This window comes from Vigna angularis, chromosome 4 (genome assembly GCF_016808095.1).
Source record: "Vigna angularis cultivar LongXiaoDou No.4 chromosome 4, ASM1680809v1, whole genome shotgun sequence".
Classification (NCBI taxonomy): Eukaryota; Viridiplantae; Streptophyta; class Magnoliopsida; order Fabales; family Fabaceae; genus Vigna; species Vigna angularis.
Window position 1 is genome coordinate 2,313,648 of NC_068973.1, and position 24,360 is coordinate 2,338,007.

At 28.1% G+C, this 24,360-nt stretch overlaps 2 protein-coding genes across 3 annotated transcripts; both read right to left on the bottom strand.

Moving 5' to 3' along the window:
- Positions 1–12,616: 12,616 nt before the first annotated feature.
- LOC108330117 (uncharacterized) lies at positions 12,617–17,277 on the bottom strand. 2 transcript variants are annotated; one of them, XM_017564628.2, is made up of 6 exons: positions 17,083–17,277; positions 15,161–15,276; positions 14,507–14,971; positions 14,154–14,303; positions 13,500–13,918; positions 12,617–13,337 (listed from the first exon to the last, which is right to left on the bottom strand). In XM_017564628.2, the coding sequence occupies exons 2-6, from the start codon at positions 15,270–15,272 to the stop codon at positions 12,747–12,749; spliced, it is 1,737 nt and encodes a 578-aa protein (XP_017420117.1). In that variant the 5' UTR covers positions 15,273–15,276; positions 17,083–17,277; the 3' UTR covers positions 12,617–12,746. The 2 variants fall into 2 exon arrangements, with proteins under 2 accessions (XP_017420117.1, XP_052733110.1); XM_052877150.1 differs by lacking the exon at positions 17,083–17,277 and adding an exon at positions 16,882–17,031.
- A 4,579-nt stretch (positions 17,278–21,856) lies between these two features.
- On the bottom strand, positions 21,857–23,647 carry LOC108330129 (UPF0481 protein At3g47200). Its single transcript, XM_017564640.2, has one exon. It carries the CDS (start codon positions 23,530–23,532, stop codon positions 22,042–22,044), a length of 1,491 nt encoding a protein of 496 aa, XP_017420129.2. The 5' UTR covers positions 23,533–23,647; the 3' UTR covers positions 21,857–22,041.
- Between the last annotated feature and the right edge of the window lie 713 nt (positions 23,648–24,360).

The following is a 24,360-nucleotide window of genomic DNA, read 5'->3' on the forward strand; positions in this document are numbered from 1 at the left end:
TCGGACTTCCGTATGTGAATTACTCCAAAGATAGTTCTCAACATTCTTGGTTCTTCTCCTTACATTGGATCCGGTCTAAAGTCTCCTTAATGGAATCATTCTTTAAGTAACAGTGTGAGCTCAAACGAGTTAGTTCATTTAACTGACTCACGTGGAAATTAACGTTCGTCATAGATTTCCTTAGTTTATTCGGTCCTTTTTATCTACCAGTACTTCTCTTAGTCTTATTCTATTCTGAACAGGAAAATCATTGGTATCATTCTTATCGTTCGTCCTCGTCCTTCAGAGGGCTGGACGTTCGTTATTTTATGTCCATGTAACTAATGAGGAAAATAATAATAAAGTAAAGGATTATAAAGGGTGAACTTTATATGGAATGAATATACGATTATGGAATTTGAACGAGCGTTCCGGGGAGGAACGACTCATGTATTGAATATTGGAATTAGTAAAGTATGACTGTGGTTATGCTAATGCTGGCTGTTCATCCTGATGTTCCGTGAGTACTCGTCCTCACGTAGATGGGGTAGGTCATGTGTGGGAACGGCAGGAGGTCCTAGTCCTTAGGGGTACTTTGGATAGGGCTAACCTAGGGTGGCAGCTGTCGAGTGTATCCCAGTTACTACATCACCCAGGTGCAAGAACGCTTGTAGCTACACAGATTCATACAATCCGGACGGTCCGTCTAGTGATAGATTTCGTATGATTATACATGTTAAACTATATGCTTGTGTGTTGTTTGGAATGTTTAATTTAAATGTTGATGTATGAATTAAATTACATAAGTTTACCCTTCGTTTTTCTTTGTGTTGTCTCTCGTCCTTGTACGTCCGTCCTGTCATTGCAATGATCATCCGTGTGGATGTGAGCAGAAGACGAGGTATTGTTGGAGGACGTTATTGAAGAGGAGAACTTGGTGGACGTTGAAGTTAAGGCCGAGCCTTAGGTCGTCCAGCTGACTTTAGACTTTAGTGTTTTGTAGTGATCGTTCGGTATTTATTTTGTAAATCGTTCGATCCTAGTGCTTCGTTATTTCTGTTAAGTTACAATCTGCTTCTGTACTTTATGCCGCTCGACTTTGTGAGCGTTGTTTTAATGTAAGACTGCACTGTGTGACTGTTAATTGTAATTAATTCTAATTTATGGTTATTACTGTATTTTGGGATGTTACAAGAATGATTCCAATAAAACCAGAAAAATCAAGATAATATAGTCAAGATGAAAAAAAAGTACACACAAAATTTTGTACTATCTTTATTTTCACTATCTTGAATGATTCACTTACAAGAATTCATATGATTAAGATAAGGAAACTTATAACGCTTCTTGAAAAGCCTTCCAAGAAGAAACACATAAAAAATATATATTGAAAATACTCAAATACCTATAAATACACCACATTGGTACAAGAAAGAATAATACAAAATCAAGGAAAACTCAGTAACAATATTCCTCAAAATAATTGCAATAGAAAACCTACAACACTTTCAATATCAATAGATGATATTGAGTAATTATATTTATTTAAAATGTTACAACTAAAACCTTATTTGAATATAGTAATTCTTAAAACATTCGAATGTTTGCCTTTTAAAAGAAATTTGAAAACCAAAATGGTTACTAAGATAATTAATTACTTTTAATTATAATTGTAAAATTTTCAACTTGTAAAATTAATTATTATTAAAAACAAGATCATGTATATGCTAAAGTGCAATTTTTCATATTGCATAATACAATCTGTTATTTCTTTGGATAGTTGTTCATTTGAAAAATTCATGAAACTAAATTTGATCAATATGACTAATCGAGTAATTGTGAAACATTGAAAACAAACCTTTGGTAACAATCGATTATTATGTAAAATAATCCATTAACTATGAACCAAATGAAAATCAATTTTAGTTCAACTTGCGAGTATCAATTATTAATTAATATATTCGATTATACGTCATAAAGAAATAAAAAAAATTAATGTTAGTTTGTTCAATACTTTTAAAAGATTGATTCATGTTCTACATTTAATCAAACAAAAAGAATGGACAAAGGAGAGTGTAGCCATCAATTAAATGTGAAATTATCATCAAAAGAACAACACATTATGCTTGTCAACATACCATCATTAGTAAATAAATTGCTTTTAACATTGCACAATAACACAAGCATAAAAGAACCATTATAAAAAAGAAAAACAACTGTGACAAAATTATAAATATTGAAAGCTTTTTAATTAACAACGATTATTTATATAATCATGGTAAAAATAACTTTGGACACATATGACAACAATTTATGTATGAAACGTTGTTAAGACTCATCTAGTGCATTTTTAATGATGTTCTTTGCATGTAGATGTTGTTAAAAGATGGATAATGATACTTTGACAATATTTTAACATCATTTAATTGATGGATAATAGATGTTGTTAAAAGATGGATAATAATACATAGACTTATCCTAACTTTAGTTCATTTCTTATAGATTTTTAACACACATAAATAAACATTTTGTTAATATATATAACAATTTATAGTAGTTTAATAAAAGAAAACTATATTTTTATATTAAACTTTGTTTAGAATATTTTGAACTGTTGTACTCTCCTGTTAAGCTACAAAATGGATTTTGCATATGAAAATTTATACAATATCTTGGTTTTAGACAAAACCACTTCATAGTTTTTTTTTTTAAAAAAAAAGACTTATAAAGATGGTTTTAGTAGAAACTGACATGATATATGATATTTTAATTTTTGACGACAGTTTTGATAGAAAGTCGAATCTCGAGTCAAAAAATGTTTTTTGTTTAACACACAAAAATTAATCTAATTGAATATTATATATATATATATATATATATATATATATATATATATATATATATATATATATATATATATATATATAGATTAAGCTATATAACATTACATAGTGTACTTGCAGAGTTCGCTCGGCATAGATCGAGCGACCAGCCATTCGGTAAATGGACGCTCGCCCATGATGTCAATGAGAACGAACGTCTAGCCATTCAAGAACTGGACGTCCGCCCAAAAAGGGACGCCCGCCCAAGATGATTTTCAGGACGAGTGTCCAACCATTCATGATCGCGGGCGTCCAGCCATTCATGAAACGAACGACCGCCTAAGAGCGTTCGCCCAGTGTGACAGGTAGAACCAGGCGGGCGCCCACCCAGGGTAACATCCCTGACTGACCACCATTCCCAACCGACCATCACTTTGCTGATTACACGGTTAAATACTAATGACACATTAAAGTCCTTAATAAAGATTAAGGTATTATTGGGCCATTTCCAGGCCCCCACAAGACAAAAACCCATTACAATCAGTATAAATAAAGGTCTCAGGTATGATTTCTGGCCAGATTGCTTAGAACGCAACATATGCATGCATTATATAAAGCTCTGTCATATTACTGACTTGAGCGTCGGAGTGCCTTTAGCAGGTACCCGGCCCCTCCCCAGCTTGGAGCGTGGAGCAGCGTCTGGAGAAGGAGGACGTCCGCCCGACCTTGAGTATGAGGAAGTGCCAAGGTGGGCGCCCGCCCGGCTTGGAACATGGAGCAGCGCGTGGAGTAGGAGGGCGTCCGCCCGGCTTGGAGTATGCAGTTCGCTCGTCCGCCCTTACCGTCTGCGACCGCCCGCCCGTCTTCGGCGAGTACCCGACCGCCCGGCTTGGGGTGAGGAGCGGCGTTCGTCCATCACGGCACCGTCCGCCCGGTCTGCATCAGCTGGAGAGAAAGTGTCCGCCCGTTTCCAACGTTCGTGATCGTTCATCCGCCTGTCTCCAGCGTTCGCCATCGGTCGTCCGTCCACTCAAGTGTGTTTTAACAGGGTCCGCTCGGATTCAGTCGAAACACATAGTAAGTTAGAGGTCAAACCAACTACAAGGAATTTTTTTATCAGCAACTATAACATGGAAATTGATCTTTTAATTATATATATTAGACAAAATTAATATGAAAATATGAAGCATATTTGTGTATTGAGAAATTGCGAGGCAACTAGGGTGGAATGAATGTCAAAAAGAAAAGAAAAGCTCCCCGCCTTCTTTCTTAGTTATGAACGAGTCAACGAGACAATTATTGTAAGCCAGCGTGCATTTATTTCCAATCACTTAGTTTTGGTTCAATGTATGTAGTCCATCTTTAATCCAAGAGACATTAAACATAATTTTCATTTTTAATTTCTATAAACTAATTTTAGGTTACCTAAAACCATATTTTATGTTATGTTTATATTTTTTATGGAAAAATTATTCAAACAAATTTAGTTTTGGTATTCTCACCACATATTAATTGGATAATGTTTGATTATAGTTTATTTCTAAATCTTATTTTTGTTGAATTTAGTCAAAGACTTATATGAATCTAAACATTTACTAGTTAAATTTGGATCATATTGATTTAAGAGTTGGTATCGGCCAGAAGTAATATAAAGAACTTTTAAAGCTTTTGAATTGAGTTTGTTGGAAGTCTCACATAAATTAGAGAAAAAGTCAAATTATAATATATAAATGAGACACAAACTTCATCTTATACAAGCCAATTTTGTAGAGTTGAATTCTCACTTTATAAAATTAAATATTTATGTTAAATGCAAAGTGATGTTGATTCATTAGTTGTGTAGTAATATGTTATAAACTTAATGCATTGTTGTCAGCACTCTTTCTCACTGAAAACGTTGAAAATAAAATTGAGTAATGATAAAGTGACAATATATTTATATTTATTTGACACATATTATAAAAACAAGGATAAAATTATTATAAAAAAATTAATTTTTATTTTTAAAAAGACAAAAGAGAATAATATCAAATAAATGTAAAAAACGTATATGTATTGACAAAAATAAAAAAGAAAATTTGGAATTAAAGTGGTGGAAGCTAGTTGATGGATAGAGCATGGGAGCCATGATATAGAAGGTTAAAAAGTAAAGATTTTGTTCATAGATGGAGACGGTCCACTCAATCGTTCCATATATTTTATTTGTTTGATTACAGAATCTTATCATCGCCACTAATTCTTTGTTTAACATAGTGGTCGAATGAAGTAACACTTATAATACTATCTCAAACAACTTTTTCTAATTCTACTGTTAACAAGCACACTTTGGATCCCCAAATAATTTTCAAAAGTTTTCAATACAAATAATCAAAACTCTCATTATGTTCATGAAGAAGTTAGCGTTTCGAAAAGAATAAAATTAAATTTAGAAAAATATAAAATAATTACAGAAATTAGCAAAAGAAATTTAAATAACTATTTTAATCAATTTATATACCAAACTTTTGAAATGGATATATATCAACCAAAATTAAAAAAAATTGCAGGGACCCATATAATTTTAGTTGCTATGTATGAATATTTTATAAATAATTACACAATTTGATTTATTAGTAACAAAGATTTATATATATATATATATATATATATATATATATATATATATATATATATATATATATATATATATATATTATATAGGATAGTTAAATATCTTTCTTAGATTCAATGTTGAAATTTGAGTGAAATTTTCTATTATGTGTTTATTATCTTGGCTTATTTAGAATTATGAATAAATTAACAATTGAAGTTGGACTTGACATCATGACAATTTGGTGGCATAATTTATTTTTCCATTATTTTTAATTTCATGGCTGGTAAAGTTGTGTTTTTGTCATATTTGTTTGGAGATGAATATTGAGCTTCATTTGTTGATGAAACTCTTTTTCCCTACAAACGTGCTGCATTGTTCTTCCACTTTTCCTGAATAACGTGCAATACAACATCTCTCCTACTCTACATGTTGTTGTCCTTTTGTGTTGCACCACGTATATAATTGTTTTCATAAGTTAATTAATATATAGTTGTTTCATTGATTTTAATTCTCTCTCAAAGTAATTTTCTTTTTTGTGTTGAAGATACTTTAGGGTATTTAAAATTTTTCTGATATAACAATGTATATTTTATTATTTTGTAGGGAAAATATCAACGTTTATCCTGATGTATTTATTAATAATATTGAAATGTATTTGAATATTGTTAAAAAAATAATGTGAAAGAGAATTTATATGAGCGTGTTGAATGGAGTAAAGACTTCTTTCAGTGAAAAAAATCCAAAGTCTTTAGAGGAATCCAGAGGTGATATAGATAATGTAAAATAAGATAAATTAATTGAATGTTAAAAAAACACTAAAAAAACATTGGAGGAACATATATTCCAGCATGTTCAACAAATGTAGTTATATTACACCATCTTTGGATTGACTGCATACAATTTAAACCATGTGCTGACGGTGATCATGCATTTATGTGAATGAAATAATTTTATTTATATTTTATTATATATTATGAGTTTAAATGAAGTATTGTGGATGTAATTAAAAACTAAAAATCATTTTGTTCATGTAACAAAATATTTAGTTATATAATCGGTTCCATTTAACCCACAACCAATAGTTCCTGATAATATAAAAATAACAACTGTAAAATAAGTAAGTAAATAGTGATGACTTGAAAATCGATTTAAGCTCCTAAAAATAAACTTGATTTGCTTGTTCATCTTGTCATTTTATGTTTATTTAAAGCATATATATTTTACAATTGTACACCATGTAAAATTTACACTATATATAGAAACTAACCATGATTAGTATTAGGATGAAAACACATCATGATACGTGTTTATCTACTATCTGATTTATAAAAAAAAATATTTGTTAATTGTTTATTTGTCAAATAATCGTTTAAAATATATTCTTAAATATTTTAAAAGTAGTGAATACGCGTAAATATCTATAAATATTTAAAAATATATATTTTATAAATTTTTGAAATAAAATTAGAAAATCTATATAATATAATATAAAATTTAACTTAGTAGTAACTAAATTTAACATAATAAATATAAATTAATTTTAATTTTAATTAAATTTCACTTAATAAAAATATAAATTAAACTTTTATTTTTATTTTTTTATATAATAAATATTTTTTAATACAAAAAATATAATATTTCATTTATAAATGAGTATTAAAATATATATTATCAACCAACAATAAATATTTACAAATACCAACTATTTTATATAAATTTTAAACGCAAATATCTATGAATACGAATTTTTTTTTTCATTCTTAATTAATATAATGTTTTAAGATTCCCTGTATAAGTTTAAACACTATTTTAAGTTAAAAATACTCAATCTTTCCAACTTGAAGTCTATTTGGAGTCTACGAGTGAAGTGAGCGTGCTCTTGCTCTTTCATGCCACGTTCTCACAAGGACTTTTTGAAACAGAATATGCTTGGTGCAAGTTTTTGAAGGGGAATCTTTAATATTTTGTCTGTTTCTTTAATAGGTTATTAAAGTAGTCAGGAATTTAGTTTAATATTTTCCACTTAAACATGTTCTTATTTTTATGAATGTGATGACTTTTTATTTTAAAGAATGTTTTGTTTTTAGCCGTCCATAAGGAAATACAATTTTAATTTTCCTCATGAAACCAAACACGTACTTGAATTTAGCTTTTGTCTCGAATATTAGCTGTATAGAAATACATATTTTTTGCATTTATAAAGAAAAATAAATAAACTTATACAAGAACCGAAAGCCTTGTCGTTACAAGTTTAAAATATCTTTCAATATAATAGATATGTGGGAAAATATCAAACTGCACAATATTTACATTACTCAATAAAAATTAATTATATAATATTAAAAAAGAATATACTAAAATTTTTATTTAAAAAAATATATTTTGTTAACAAGTGTTTTAAAAATTAGTTTTTTTTAGTCATTTGACATTTTTCATTTTTTATTTATATTTATTTTATGTCACATGTACAAGAAAGTTAATTTTTTTATCCATTTATTTTATTTTTTAATTTCTTTTTTATTTATATTCATTTTTATGTCACATACATGAAAGTTATTTTACTTCTTTTATCAATTTGTTTTATTTTTCTATACTTATCAAACAAGTATTGCAAAAAAATATTATACAAATATAACAATGCACATTAAATGAGTATGTAAATATATTAGTTAGAATAGTATAACAAAAATATATTAGAAGAGTAATTCTATATCTTGATTAGATGAGTTTAAGAATATTTTGATTAGACGAGTTGTAGATGAATTAATCAAACCAGTCTAACAATACACATTAAACAAGTCATTCATATATTGATTAGACAAGTCTAACAATATACATTAGACAAACTTTTTTATACATAAATTAGATGATTATGTTCATTCATTGATTAAATAAATCTTACAATATACATTAAACAAATATGTTCATACATTAATTAGATGAGTTTATAAGCAATATATATTAAAAGAGTATATCTATGCATTAATTAAACAAGTATTTTATGCATAAAACATAAAACAAGTAATTTCATGCATTAATTAGATCAGTATAAGAATACGCATTAGGTGAATATATCCATACACTAATTAAACAAATTTATTAATACATATTAGACAACTCTATCCATTCTCTGATAAAACATGTCTTGTCATACACATTAGACGAATTGTTCGTACACATTAAATGAATGTACTGATATATAGTATATAAGTGTGTCAAATAGACATGTAAATAGAGTGGTTTATGTTATATGTAAAATTTAAATAAGTTTAATAAATGATGAGTTTTATTTTATTTTTATGTGAATTGTGATTAAAAATAAAATATATGTATTTGTAGCACTAAAATGTGAAATTTAGATAAATTTGATAAATGAAGAGTTTTGTTTTCGTATGTTAACTGTGATTAAAAGTAAATATACGTATTTGTAGCACTGAAATTTTGGGTATCACAGTAAAAAGTCATTGTAAGAAATGATTAGACTATTATAACCTATCTACACAAGAGTTATAACCAAGATTTTCATTGCTAAACGAAAACCCACAGAGAAACAAAAACATCAACAACTTTACATCAGTTATAGGAAAAACAACCTCAAAAACTATTTTCACATTCTTCATAAGTAAAAAGTTTTTCTGCATTACAATGAAAAACATTCACTATTTACCTCCCTTTGTGTACAAGTGTCTCATTGAAAGAGTTAATTAATATGATTCTCTAACTCCTTTGGCTCAATAACCTACTGAATCTTCCTTTCATATTTAAGATCTTCATTACTCATCAAATCTTTGTATAGCAATATTTGAGTTAGTGCTAAATCCTGAATACTCATCAAATGTAGCTCTAAACCCCAAACTTGTTTTTAGAAAAGTTACAAACTCAAAATCTTCATTATCTTTTTAATAACCTCAACATTTCTTTTTCAACGTTCCTATCTTGAAATATAACTTTCTTTTTTAAGCTTTTCTCATTAGGTCACTCAACTTCTCACCTTTAATTGTAAATAATAAGAAAGGGACAAAGGAAATTATGAGGTAGGAGATGAATAAGGCCACATATACAAAGAAAAAGTCAGCGTGATAATGGACACTTTCCTCAGTTGTCCCTTCACACCTAATTTTCTCAGAGCCACTTTGATCATTTTCTAAATCTTACCATTAACATATTTTTTATTCTACGATCAATCAAATCACTTACATTTTTTTACTTCTCTTTGGTTTTCAATCTCTTATCTTTTATTTAAAGAGTCTCAATTATCACTTTATTTATCTCTTCTTTTTTTGGCATTTTGAAAAGAACCGGATTAAGGAAATGAATTTCATTATTTCATTCTCATTTTTAATTAAAAGTTCGTCTATATATCTTCATTTTCACTTCTATATTTAATGAGTATAAAAATTTACTTCCATCTTCATTGACTATATATGTATTTGTATCGTACTTGCTTTCTTATTATGTTCCTATTAATTAATTAACTTTTATAAAATAGTAAAACTCACTACAAAAGAAATATAATGTTAAATATTAAAATATTAAAATGTTTGTACTTTTATTTCTTGAATATTAATATATATATATATATATATATATATATATATATTTCAAATTAGAGTTTAGATAAAAGTAAAAGAAGTATATAAAATATTATGGAAAACATAAACGCTAATGAAATGTGGTAATGGAAGTTAGGTTGTTAAAGGCAATAACTATTCTACGTGGTCAAAATTTAAATTTAATGGAGACTAGATATATGTTTAAAGCAAGAGGCTGAGACCTGTTTGATTATCTCATTATATCTTTAAAGCAATCTCCATTTCCATCTTATATTCAATGGGTATATATTTTTTTACTTATCCTCATCTCTTTCATGGTAATAGGCATATCTATAAAGAATAAAATTTTAGCTAACTATATCAATAATTTTATTTTTACTTTAATGTTTCTTTTGTACAAAAAAAGAAGTTAATATATTATGTTAAATTTATAATAATAGTGTTATTATAGTAATATGTAGTATTTACTGTTCATACATAATATCATTCTCATTAATAAATTAATTATATATTGATAATATGTAATTACTATACTAAATCAAATTAAAATATCGAAAATAATAAAATAAAATTTAAAAAATGAATATAGTGTTGAGACTAAAATATGTAGGAGAACATAAAGTAAAATGTGAAATAATTTGAAGAGGTTGCTTCCACGAGAGAGGAACATAGGAGAATCTGGAATTGACGGAAGTTAAGTCTATATGAAGTGAAGTGAAGATGACGTTGTATCCACCTTGGCATGTCCCTAAAGTGAATGACAAATGGGTCCACTCTGTTTTTTTATTAAGCTTCAACTTTTACTACAACTCACTCTCATTACGTTTTTAGGTTCTTCTTTTAAATACGCTAAACTTTTGGGATTCCTTCAATATTTTTATTCTTAAAGTAATATTTATTTTCACTGAAAACATCAGAATTTATTGAAAAGAAAAAAAAAACTGAGAGATTTAATAAAAAAATTACAAAAACCTTACACAAGTTAGGCTATTCCTTCATAACAAAGTTTTTCATCATAAAATATTTTATCAGAAATGGATTAAATTTTAATTTAACTCTTTAAAATTAATTTGTTAGGTAATGTTTACTATATAAGACTTATGAGTACATAGTATTGTATTATGTTTGTTTTTATTGTCAACTTGTCAATTATATTTGTTCTTATTATCTATTTGAACAATATATTTACAAAGATTAGTCAGTCAACATGCTCTTCGTGTATGCATAATAAAAAAAATATAATAAAATGATTGGTTTTTCCTTTGTCAAATTCCTCCTGAATGTATAGTAAATATATAATAATAAATTAATATAATATAAGTAGTAATAGGAAGTAAGATTATTGAGAGAATTTTTTTTCCACTAACGTATCCCTTCCTCTTTTGATTTCATTAATGTTTCTTCTCCTATTAAAAATTTAGTTACATTAAGTTAAAAATAGGAAATAAGAAGCATTTTGAACTTATCAAAATTCAAAATAGTTTGGGAATAATTCTAAAATTTCAACTTGGGAAATCTATTTTAAGGTAAGGAAAGTTAGAAACAGTGTCTGGTAAATGTTTAGGTTTATTGGATATACTATGATATGTTTGATACATGTATACTTTCATATCATTTTTCCTTTGTAAAATTTTTGTTATATAGTTTGATCTCATTTATTTATATAGTATGATATTTCAATTATTTAAAGTTACGAGTTATCATAATAAAAACTACTATGGTAAAACTTGTTTTGACTAATTCTTATGATTTAGTGGAATGAGATGTTAAATATTGGAATGTATGATCTTGGTAAAATCCTATTTTATTTTTACTTTTAACTAGTGGATGAAATTGAGATTTTTACACATAGTTTATAAGACATATTTCTTCAATCTGATAATTGTGGTGAATAATTAGAGGTCTGTAATAAAATAAATAACTTTCACAATTTTGCAAAAAATATACATATCACTTGTTTTTATCGTTTTGTATTGTCACAATAAAACTTTATTTTCTACTTTATTAACCGTTAGATCGAATAAAAATTTTGTACATAATTTATAATACACAGACCTTTACTTTATGTATTTTTCTATCTCGATTATGAGGATGAATTTATCTGTGGATTAAGTGATAAAACTATTAACCATATGTTCTTTAGTAATAAGGTTATGGGCTGTATATGGAATATTTGTAATTTATGAATTAAGGCATTATAGTACACAACACGACTTATCAAAACTTTCAACATTTCACTATTCTAGAACTAGGGAGCAAAGAAAATCAAGTGTGGAAATATACGTGGATAACAATCATTCGAAAAAATTGAAAACAGATAAGCGAAAACATATTTAGAAACGGAAGAGTTGACTGAGGTAGAGATTTTCTACCAGACACGTCTAAAACTATTGGAATAAATATTTTTCTCCTAAATATTTCCCATAGATCATATTCAACAGAATTAATCAAAATCAAAAAGTAAGATACATAAAAGGATACGCTTCCCTGTATTCTAAACTACTTCACCGGTTCTTGATCGCCCTACTCAAAATTTATTAAAAAAGCTATAAAAAATCAATTTATTTTTTAAAAGAATTATACGAGGTTCAAAATCCTCAGCTTTATAATATCAATTATTGTTTAAAAAATAATTCATACATCATACGACACAACTTAAATTACTTCAGTTTTAAGAAATGAGTTTTAAATCTAATTCAACCCATAAAATTGACTAAATTTACACTTCATTTATATATTATAATTTGACTTTATTTTTAGACTTTCAAACTAAAGGCCTCAGCTTTTCTAGTCAAGGACTTATTTTCTAGGCCAAAATAGAGACATACAAAGATAAGAAGAATAAATAATATCTGACCATAGCGGTTTGAACAAGGGTATTGGCAGAAACGAGAGCACGAAAATAGAAAACGGAACCCGCGTTAAACCATGAGAAAATGTTATGTAAAAAGCAGCACTGAACGATATCATCATGGTTGTGATGGAGATGATCTGTGTGGCCATACCAAAGAGTAACTTGTAAGGGAGGGACTTGAAACATTCATCCTCTGCATAACTTGAAACGAGGATGGACAGGAACATCAGTATGGAGGCTGATGCTGATATCAGTGCACATGCAACTGATAACGAAAATACGAGGAATGCTTGTTCCTGCAAATAGTTGGGATTTGCTGTCTTTTTATTGTTGCCACCAGGTACCATAAATGTAGCAGTGAAAACTCCTGTGGTTATGAGTGCAGATACAAGCATGCAATTAACGGCTGTGCTCTTTGTCCATGATTCTGCCTTTGTCAATAGTTCTTTATGCTTCCCAGCAAATATTTCACGAGGAGTTTTTCCTTCACCATTTTTCTTCTCTATATTTAACAGCAGCATTATTTTCTTCACCTCCTGCCATATCAAAGTATAATGTTATTTTTTACTAATATAATGTCGTACTATATGATATACAGTAGTGTTTTCAGTCCTGAAAGTAGATCATGATTGTATGACAGACACAACTATTGTGAGAGTTGTATGACAGATATATAATAGTGTTTTTTTTTGTTTTACCTGGAACCATAATAATTCATGTGTCATTTGAAGAGCTGCTCCAGAAATTGAGCTGAGTTTGTCCGGAGGTGACAACATAGCAGCATAATGCAAGATGTTGTTTCCTTCGTCGTCCTCAAAAGTTGCTATGAAATCTTTGATGGAGCCAAGTCCGTGTATTAGACTATAGATTGTTGAATGGCGGTGAAGCACAGCAATGTGAATTATGGTTCGGTTTTTTTGATCCACTTCCCATAATAAATCAGGGTAAGACCTCATAAGTGTATCTAAAAATTCAAAATTTCCAACTTGTGCAGCGTCAAATGTTATTTGTGATGGATGACTTATGAAAGTCCTCAACTCTGTTTCCTCGTAATCTTGGTCGAAAAGCATTCTCCAAAGACACTCAACAAGTTGGACGAATGGAGTTGCCTTCATGCCTGTTTCTCGTAATGACTGTCATTATAATGATTAAAACATGCGTTTAATATAGTTTTTAAAAGTAGTTTTAGTCATTAATTTTGAATATAAATTTTTGAAAATAAGTTGAAAGAAATCTTGATTGATAATTCTAATTTGAAAACTGTTTTAGATATGAGAAAACGAAAACAAAAATGAAAATGAACCCAATATTCTAGTTTTCGAAGTAGGTGAACAGTGATTGTAAGAACTTACTAGAGTTCAAGATCTGGTTTGGAAGATACCATTGACCATGAACACTAAAACCACAAGTCTTTCGAGCCAAGAGATGCAAGCCTGTGTCGTTGTTCTCATCCCTCTCCAATGCCAGCCTTGAGTGTTTTTGTACAATTTGCAAAGCAATATCTGCAAAATTTTCCAAATTTGCTAGCTATGGTAAGTGGATCAAAGTGTCTGTGAAAACTTTGAAAAACTGGAGTTCATATAAGAACGAAGACTCAAAGGTTTGAAGTTACAGTATCAAAGGGTTTTTTCTCAGTCTACAAAATCTCATTTCACTTGAGAAACCATTTGATGAATGAAGGAAGAACTAAGGAAAATGAACTCACCATATAATTCAGTTTTTATGCAGAGGAAGAACAGCATGGTGAAGTCATCTTCCTGTAAAATGTTGGTACTGAGAGGGTAGAGATGCCTTGCCATTTCACCTTTTCCCTGCAAGACAGCCATGTAAAGAGGAGTGGCTTCTGCTCCGCCCCTGATTTTGGGTAGGCCTTCATTCTTCTTGATCATGGTAGCAGCAATTTCCATGTTTCCAGATGCAGCAGCATAGCAAAAGGCTGTGTTTCCATTGAAATTTCGCAGTTCCAGATCAAGTGGGTTAAGTAATTTAAGCAATTGATTCACAAAGTGAACATGGTTTGTTCCTGCCACAACATGAAGCAGTGTACCCCATTCCTTTGTTATGGCAGCGTTTAAGAGACTAGTATCTTCATCTATCATGCGCTTGGCTTCATTCCAATCACCTCTCAGTGCTAGCTTATAAAGGGGTACACATTTCTGAAAGTATTCCCCTGAAGAAATTGCAATGCCAAATTTTCTTCAGTTGAAGAAACCATTAGTTTATTTACATATATAAAAAGGTTGTATGTTCATCTGCATTATTGATTTTGCATTTGACAATCACCCTCTTTCATACTCCCTTCGTATTATTTAATATATATTATACAAGAACAGAAATATAGGAGGAAGAGTGAGTGTACTTCTATCTTCAAGTATGTGACGAGAAGGGTGTGGAAGTTGATCAGCTGAAGGAATCTGAACTATGTGTGTTTGTGGTGATGACGCTGCTGGGTTCGCATGTACGGTGTCCATGTTTCTGTAAAACAAAAATCAAATCTTTATACGTATGAGGAAGCATTATAGGGTGTCTTCTTCAACATATATCAGTTTCGGAAAGGAAGAAAAAAAAGTAAGGAAAAAAGTTAACTTAATTTTCTCAAATGAAAAGAGAAACAAAAATATATAACTATTTATTTCTTGTTTTTTATTTTCACTTTCTAAATAAGATTTTCTTATTACAACCAAATTATTAAATAGGAATCAATTTTAGACAAAAAAAAAATAATGATAAATTTAAATACCAATTTATAAATTAAAATTATTAATATTTAAATTAGTCTTTGTTATAAATAAAAAATTATAATTAATACGTGAATTAGAATCTCTATTAAATACAGTCTATATGTTAATTAACAAAATTTTTCATTCTAGTCATCTTCAACAAGAGTGATATATAAAATATAAATAAATGAGTATAAATAAATGAGATAAGAGTAAATGAAATGGATAAATATAAACAAGAAGATGATTGTTGATGAAAGAATGAAATAGATATTTATAAACAAAAGAAATGTGTATGGGTGAAAAAAATAAATGTGGATAAAAATAGTAGGTCTGATGAAAAATTTATATAAAAAGAATAAGAGAGAAAACCATAAATTAAGAGATTTATTGTCTTTAAATATAATTTTTTTAATTAAAAATAATTTATAACTTTTATTCACTAGGAAAAAATACCCAAGTTTATAACATTGGCATGATTTAATAAATATTAACTTAAATAAATAATAAAATAAGTACTTATTTGACTTGTCAATGGGTTTTGGGAAATGATTAACACTTTTAGTTTTACTTTTACTAGCAGGGTCCGCAAATAAATAACATGTGAAAGTAGAAGAATTGGTAGAAAGGAGCTTGAAATGGAGATATTCGAGAGGTGTTGGTGAGGAGTCATCATCGCGCTTCTCTCTTTCTATCATTAAATTAATAAATAGCTCCTCAATTTTAAAACAATTACTGCTTAACAGTCTACTTTGTTTTATTTATTTATAATCATCATTTTTTATTTTTATAATAATCCTTCAAATAACTAAAAAACATACGACACGAACATACTTTTTTTAATCACTGTGCCATTTTAGAAAATAATTAATTTTAGTTAAAATATCAAAAGTTACTTACCTGATGCCACCCAGTAAATCCACACCTGAAACACCATATAATATATAATTGTACTCCTACAATTTTTTTAAAGTTTTCTCAATTTATTTTATCTTTTAGAAACAGTATGAAGATATTATTTTATATTACGTATGCAAGTTTTTCTTTTTTTAAATAGGAGAAAATATTTTGAAAGTATTAATATAATATTCTGCCAATAATAATATAACTGCGAGTCAAGTGATTATCATCTTTTTCCTTCAAAGTTTTTGAACGTTGACCCAACAGAACCAGAAGTCTTCGCTGTACAAACCTCAAAAGCAAAACCTATCGGTAATCATTCAGTTATTCCATAGATATCTTCCCTTATACTGGTTAAAGTTGAAAACCAGTGTACACTAAAATCTAAGATAAACTACTCTATCCCTTTAAAACATAAACTACATTAAAATGTTATAGATTGAATGAGAAGAAAAGATACCTGAGAAGTGGCGTAATAGAAAGACTTATTATAAAATTAGTTTCCGCGTACAAAAGAGGAATCGATATGGTAAGGTGTAATGGAAGAAGCAGTTCCGGGTAAATTAGGGTTTCAGAAAGGGGGAAGGGGGATGAACCCTAAAACAATCAGAAGATAGAGATGTATTAAGCAAGAATTAGAGAAAAGAATATGAGATTTTACCTGAATCAGTTTTCGAACAGACCGAACTAAGATGCGTTTAAGGAAAGAGAGACACCACTGTTTATCTTTACATTCTTCACGGTTTCAAAACCAGATTGCTGTGTTTGGTGAAAACCATTAATTTATGAGTGACATTTCAGAAAGATAACAATGTTCGGGAGTTGTTATCATGATGCTTTATGTGGGCCAATCATCCATCATGCTTTGCCAGTGTCGGCCGTCCATGAATATAACACAGCAGACAAAAACCTAAATATATTAATATATTACACCCTTTTCACATTTCTGCTTATCATTAATTCAAACTCTTCCGCAAACTATGCATTAATTTCTTAGGCCACACATTTTATCTCTTATATATAATTTAAAAAACAAAAAGTTGTATAAATGCATAGCACGTTTCAACCACTTCAAAGCTTATTTAGTTTCTTTTATCAGCTAAAACTTTTGTTTAAATAAATTATTACATTTGGTCTGTAATATAACTTACTTTATTATAGTGTTGCCTGAAATGTTATTTAAATTTTCGTCTTGATCTGTCTAAAAGTCAGAATGAGATATGCTGGTATAATGTGAAATTTCAGATTTCAATTCATTATATACTTCTATTTTGCCTTTTACAAATTTCAACTTATTCCACAATTTTTGAAACGAACTTATGTTATACTTGTTTTTTCATAACTTTTGTGTTTCAGGTGGGGGTGGAATAACAGAACATAAGAAATAAGTTGGAAAGTGAAATTCTTTTAATTGAGAGATTATAATGAATTTGAGTTAATTTTTTTAAGTGATTGATTAATGTCTTAAAATAAAATTTATAAAATAATTTAATATGATAAATTATTTTTAGAAATACAAATAAGAACTAAAATAAATTTAAAATTAAAAAATGTTATTAAAAAGTATATTTAAAATAAAAAATTAAAATGTTTTCACAAAATATCAAAAGTTAAATTCTTTTAATTTTTGTTTTATTATAATATGAAACCTATATTAATAAAATATTCTTAATGAATAAATAAAAATTATAAACATTTTATATATGTATATATTACAATACGATTTACATACATAATCGGATTCTCTCTTATTTAAATTCTGAATTTTCTGACACTGATTTAAGTGCATTTGATAAAATGTAAGTGTTGGAAAAAAAATTCATACACATACTTTAAATATAATGGTATAATTGATTAATATTTATAGTGTTATCAACACAGGAAACCAACTTAATCCGGTTTATTCTATTATAAATTGGTTACTTGAGTTAATTTACATAAAAGATATAAATTTGGTTTGACTCATCATAGAATAGATTAAACGAAATGATTTATTAGTTTATTTAATTATAATTTTTTTTCTATTAAAAAAATAACAATTTTTTTCTAATTTAAATATAAATAAATATAAAGATATCACAACATCTTGTTAACAAAAATTCTAATGGCTTTATAACAATTAAATTTGTTTCTACATAAAAATTAAGTTATTAAATATAAATTTATAGATCTTTGATGTTATTTAACTATTTCATGCCATTCATTTCAATATTTTTGTAAAATAACAAATCTAAAAAAAATACTAAATTCAAAGTCATTGCATATCAATATTTCAAAAAGTAATTTCAACTCAATTTAACTCATATCCATAGATCACGAATTCCAATTCATTTGACAATATTAAATATTTATGAATTAATTATATTTAAAATATAATCGGGCTATATATATATATTTTGCAAGTCTCTTTTAATACTGCGGAAAAAGTTTAATATATATTTTTCATATTTTGTAATTCTTTGTTATGGCGTTTCAAATTTTTCTTGGTAATCTTTTCACTCCTGGATCAAGGTGAAATAATTGAATTCAAGAACTGGGTGGAGCATGTTCAGAGGATAAGGTTGTTTGGTTCTGATTAGGAAACAGGAACCATTGGGACCACAGATGACTTTATGAATAGAAGAGTGTACCCTTTTACGTCAGCTTGCATGCGTCGCTTCTCTTAATTTTCACGTCACAATATTAGTTATAGACTACCCATTATCAGTTATCGTGCGAATCATTTTATTTAGAAAAAATATATTTTTTTTTAAGAGTTAAATATAGATTTACTCTTAAATTACGTGAAATTTAATTTTTTATTATTATTGTTAAGGATTTATTATAATGTTATATGCTAACATGTGTGTATTTATGTCATCACATAACTGATAATATTATTTGTCACATTTACAAACACTAATCAATTTATTTAAAATGTGGACATTAAAGAAACTAAATATATATTTAACTTTTTAAAATTAAAAAATATATTTTAATTAATATTAAATAATTTTGACTTAAATTAGGAAAATTATTATAATTATATATATATATATATATTCTACATAAATATAATATAAAAATATATATTGAAAAAAATTGTAAGTATAGGTTTATTGTTTATAAGAAGATAGAATAAAAATAAGAATATAAAATTTAAAATTAAGTTAAATATATTTTTAGTTTTTTAACTTTCACTTAAATTTAGAACTAAGTCATTTTCGAAATTTTAGATCAATTTAGTCTCTTATCTTTATAATTGTATGGATTAATTCTTTTAATCGAATTTTGTTAAATTTATTTGATGTTTCAAACATGTTTCTCAATTAACATTAAAGTAAAAATATTTCAAAAGATGTAAACAACTTAAATGTTATCATGAAATATCTTTAAAATGTCAAATAAACCTGATAAAATTTATGAACAAAAAAACTAAATTCAAATATTTCTAAAATTGAGAAACTACAATCAACATTTTAAACTATTTTCAATTTTAACTAAGGAATAAAAAATATATTTAACCTTTTAAAATTATATGTTATTTTTTTGAATTGCATATATTTATTATTTTCTTTTTTATTTTTTAAAATTGTTATACAATTTAAATATTTTTACTATAAAGTATCACTACATTTGTTATAAACTATTTCTAAAAAAATATCCTATAAATTAAAAATTGAGCAAAATACACATTCAATAACTTATTATTATTATTAGAAGGGAAGTGTTACCACCTCTAGTTTGGTTCAATTTTTTAAAAACTATCTTAATTAAATAGAAAAGTTGTACATATGTAACTTGATTTTTTTTATCAGTTTATATATATATATATATATATATATATATATATATATATATATATATATATATATATATATATATATATATATATATATATATATATATATATATATTAGTTTACTAGTTTATGTACCCGCACGAAATATTTTATAATCTAATGTTAATATTTTTTTTTTTCAAAACACGTTTATAATTATTAATGTATTTAATTAATAACAATAGTTACAAAAAGAAATAATTTTTTAATAATTTGAATATGTTTAAATGTAATAAATAATATTAGTTTGAATAATATATATTATTGGTAAAAGAATTTTAAATTGAAAAGGTTCAAAAGTTTATTGTGTTTGTGTTTCATTTTTGTAAATAGAAGCATATTACCAGAATGACTACAAAGAACATGTAAACATGATGTTTTTATTTGGTTTTCATTTTGAAACATATATAAGATGTTCTCTTCCCTATAATCAATTGTCGAAACTAAATTTTTTCCATTGTTTGTGATCAACCGTTTAGATTTGACACTATTAATCCTTTGACGAATACTGTATTAAAAATTGGATTGTACTAAAATGTAAAAGATAAAATGTAAAAACTTGGTTTTCGTACTTGTAATTGTTGATAGATGGTACTAAAATTCGCAATAATGAGTTTATTTATGATGTTTTGTGGTTGTCCATGGAGTTTTTGATGTTTAAAGAAAGGATTTTCAACTCAAAATAAGATAATTGAAAATTGACATTATATATTATATTTTTTTTAATTTTGTTACTTTTATGTTTTATTGGTATCTCTGTTATTATCTTTTTAAAAAATTAAAGATCTATTAAATAATTTTAGAAAAGATAAATATTTTAATTTTTATTAGATAATTAAAATTTTATTCAACAAATTAGAAAAAATAATTACTTGATTTATAATTTTACAAATAAGTGAAAATTGCGTAAGATTAAAAGATTATATCAATAAAATTAGTTATTAATAATTATCTGGTTATTTCAAACACTAAGTCAAGTGAAATTTTAGTCTCAATCCAGTGGTGGGTTTCTGAAAAACATTAACTAAAAGACTTTACAAATTTAGAAATTATATTTAGAGGTAAAGACGCACTCTAAAGGCCATTTATTAATTATTTTTTAGTGTTGAAAATATGTACAAGAGTAATTAATTTTCTTAGGATTAAATATAATGAATATTAACTTTTTGTAATTTATTCTATTCAATATATTTCTTTTCTATTATTTTTGTATTTTTCCTTCTTACTTTGTAGGATAATTTATTAATTTCATGGATATTTAATTATTACTCCAATATCATATCATAAATGACTTTCTTTTGCAGGAACATAACTTACTAGATTTGCTATATATTTCTCTCTTTTTCTCAAGAACTGGAGCACAATGTTTTTTTTTTCTCTCTCACTCAAACACTCAGGACATAAAACTCTGGTGACACTTTGTTAAACTCGACACAAGCTATATGATTATATTCTGTAATTATGTGTATTTTATTAATAAATGTTGCAAGAACCCTGATGGTACAAGTATAAAAATAGTAATAGGAACTACATCTATTAACAAGAGTAACAAAAACTAAATCCGTAAAGCTAAAACCACTAACCGAAACCCAAAAATAAAACTCAACAAAATCAATGAAATTACAAAAACATCCTAATTTAAGTTTATTCAATGCATAAGAACATAACACAACAAAATAAAGTCTGCTAGCAGCTGGTGCACCAAGTATAAAAACAAAGTAAACAGAACAAAGATAAACCTGAACCGTGCATAAGAAATACAGAACGAACTGAATGCGGCAAACCCGCAGCACTGCAGACTCACAAGAAATTATATAAAAACCATGCTACTAATTTAAGTTTATCCAACAGATATGGCACACAGAAAGCATCGTAAATGACAGATCCAAAGCTTTTGTTTTCAAAGGCTTTTGACGATTTTCCAAATGAAAACACAATCTGAATGAAAGTGAAGTAAAGCACCAACAACGAACCAAGAGTTGAGGCTATTACCACCCAGCTGGTGAAATAGTGATGCACTAAGGAAGCTCTTACTCTTGCATAGCATGTAGCAGAGTACTCATTAGCTTCATTGACCACTTTGTACAAGTACCACTTATGTTTGTCAAGAACAATTTCTTTGGTGATGTTGTTGATCAGTTTAGAGACGGTGTTGTCGTTGCCAAGAGAATGGTGAAGCACTCCTTTGTAACGAAGAAAAGAGACATCACCAGCAGAGTTGACGAGTCCATTGAAGAAAAACAAGTAGGCTGTCACCATGCGGTCACAATCCTGGTGACAGTTCTCAAAAGCAAGCATGTTACGAAACACAGTGCATGTGTGGTCATTGATGTACAAAGGGGGAATAGTGAGTTTTCTTTTTAAAAAACCCATTTTTTTCCCAAAGCTTATGTCAAGCAAATTTTTACTCTCATCTGCTTTGATCTGCACACCAGCCTCTATCAGCTCCGTTACAGAATGAATCATGTGAGGTTTAGATTTTCTTCCGACATCAGCTTTCCCACTTTCTAGTATATTATTTGGCATAATGCTTGACCTAAGAAGATCGAGGAAGTGAAGCTCGCTTAACTCACCAGCTTTCTTACTATCCGGTATATAATTCGAATCCACCTGAAGCAAAGGATAAAAGAATCGAAGAGCGACATCTTTGAGAGTAATATTTGGTCCCGAAGGAGCAGAATCAGCACTAGTTAACTCGAACAACTTGCTCAAAACAAACATGGGAAGCTGGTTTTCAAGCATTATCATCTCGCAACGAATGATGGGCAACATCCATGGGCTGAGAGATGGAGGGACTTTTCGGAATTCACACGCTGAAAGTTCCCTCAAGAGCTGAACAATGAAAGAGCCATCAACGAGCACCATTTTTAGGAAGTTATCTTTGCTCAATTTGATGTGTTCGTTGTAAAATCCTCGAACTTGGCGTTCTTCCTTCTCAAGGAACTCAAAAGCCTCGCCTAGTTTGGCTTTATTGGCATGATTGTTGAAGAGGCGGCGATAGAATCTTTTCTTCAGGGTCTCCATGTCTCTCAAGTGGGGTTCTCCATGGTGATAGGGACCGATGGAGATGTTTTTGGGTTCATAGGCTTTGGGTTTGATCCGACGCAAGCTAGATGGAACACGGTATATGCAAACTCGGTGGTGACTTTCTTCTTGCTTTCCACTGTTTCCACGTTCTAACTCTATCTTCATAGCACGTCTCCAATTTGAGGTCATTCTGTTGGCCTTTCCGTGAAGTTTTCTAGTGTTGAACTTGAGATAAAGCAACTTGATGAGTTTTGTACATGCCATTGGAAAAATGAGAAGCCACTTTTAAGCTCTAATAAGAACATAGAGCATGGCAAACTCAAAGTAAAAGGAAATGTAAACTTGAGGAAAGAAAATCAATGAAGGTCCTATGCCCGTGAAGAACAAGCATATTGAAAAACAGTGACATATAGGAGGAGAACACGGAAAACAGTGAGGGTATATAAGACTAATATAAAGAAGGAAATTCGAAAGGGAACGAGATTGTTACTAAGATTAAGGTTGTGGATGTTTTTACTGTTTCTGAAAACAATTTTCCGATATTTAAAAATAAAGAAATAAGCAAACTTGTTTCATAAATTCTGTTTCCTAAACTGTTCTACTGCTACACGTTTTTGTTTTCATTCTCCGTTGCTCTTTTATGTAGAAATCAAAAATAGGAAAACATGTTTTCATTAATCACAGTATTGTAAATAAGCTAAACCAATGTTGTTGGGAGAGCTTAATGTACATTTGCGTTCAGAGTGGGTTACAAGGAGAATGTTTGTTTGTTTATTATAGGGTGAAAAGTAGGTTTAGGAACAATATGGAAACGGTGATCTAAACATAAGCTATCACAGAAAAAAGAAAAAAAAAATTCACCTACATATACTAATTAACCATAAATAAAAAAAATATATTTTATTCACATGTTTAATGTAGATATATTAAAAAGTGGATTTAAGTCTAACTAAACTCACGAATCGGATTGTAAGATGAGGTTTATATCTCATTTATGTATTATAATTTGGTCTTATCTCTAATAAATGTGAGACTTCCAACCAATAAAATCCAAAAAACTGTATTTATATCTCGTAAAACCTATGACCATTA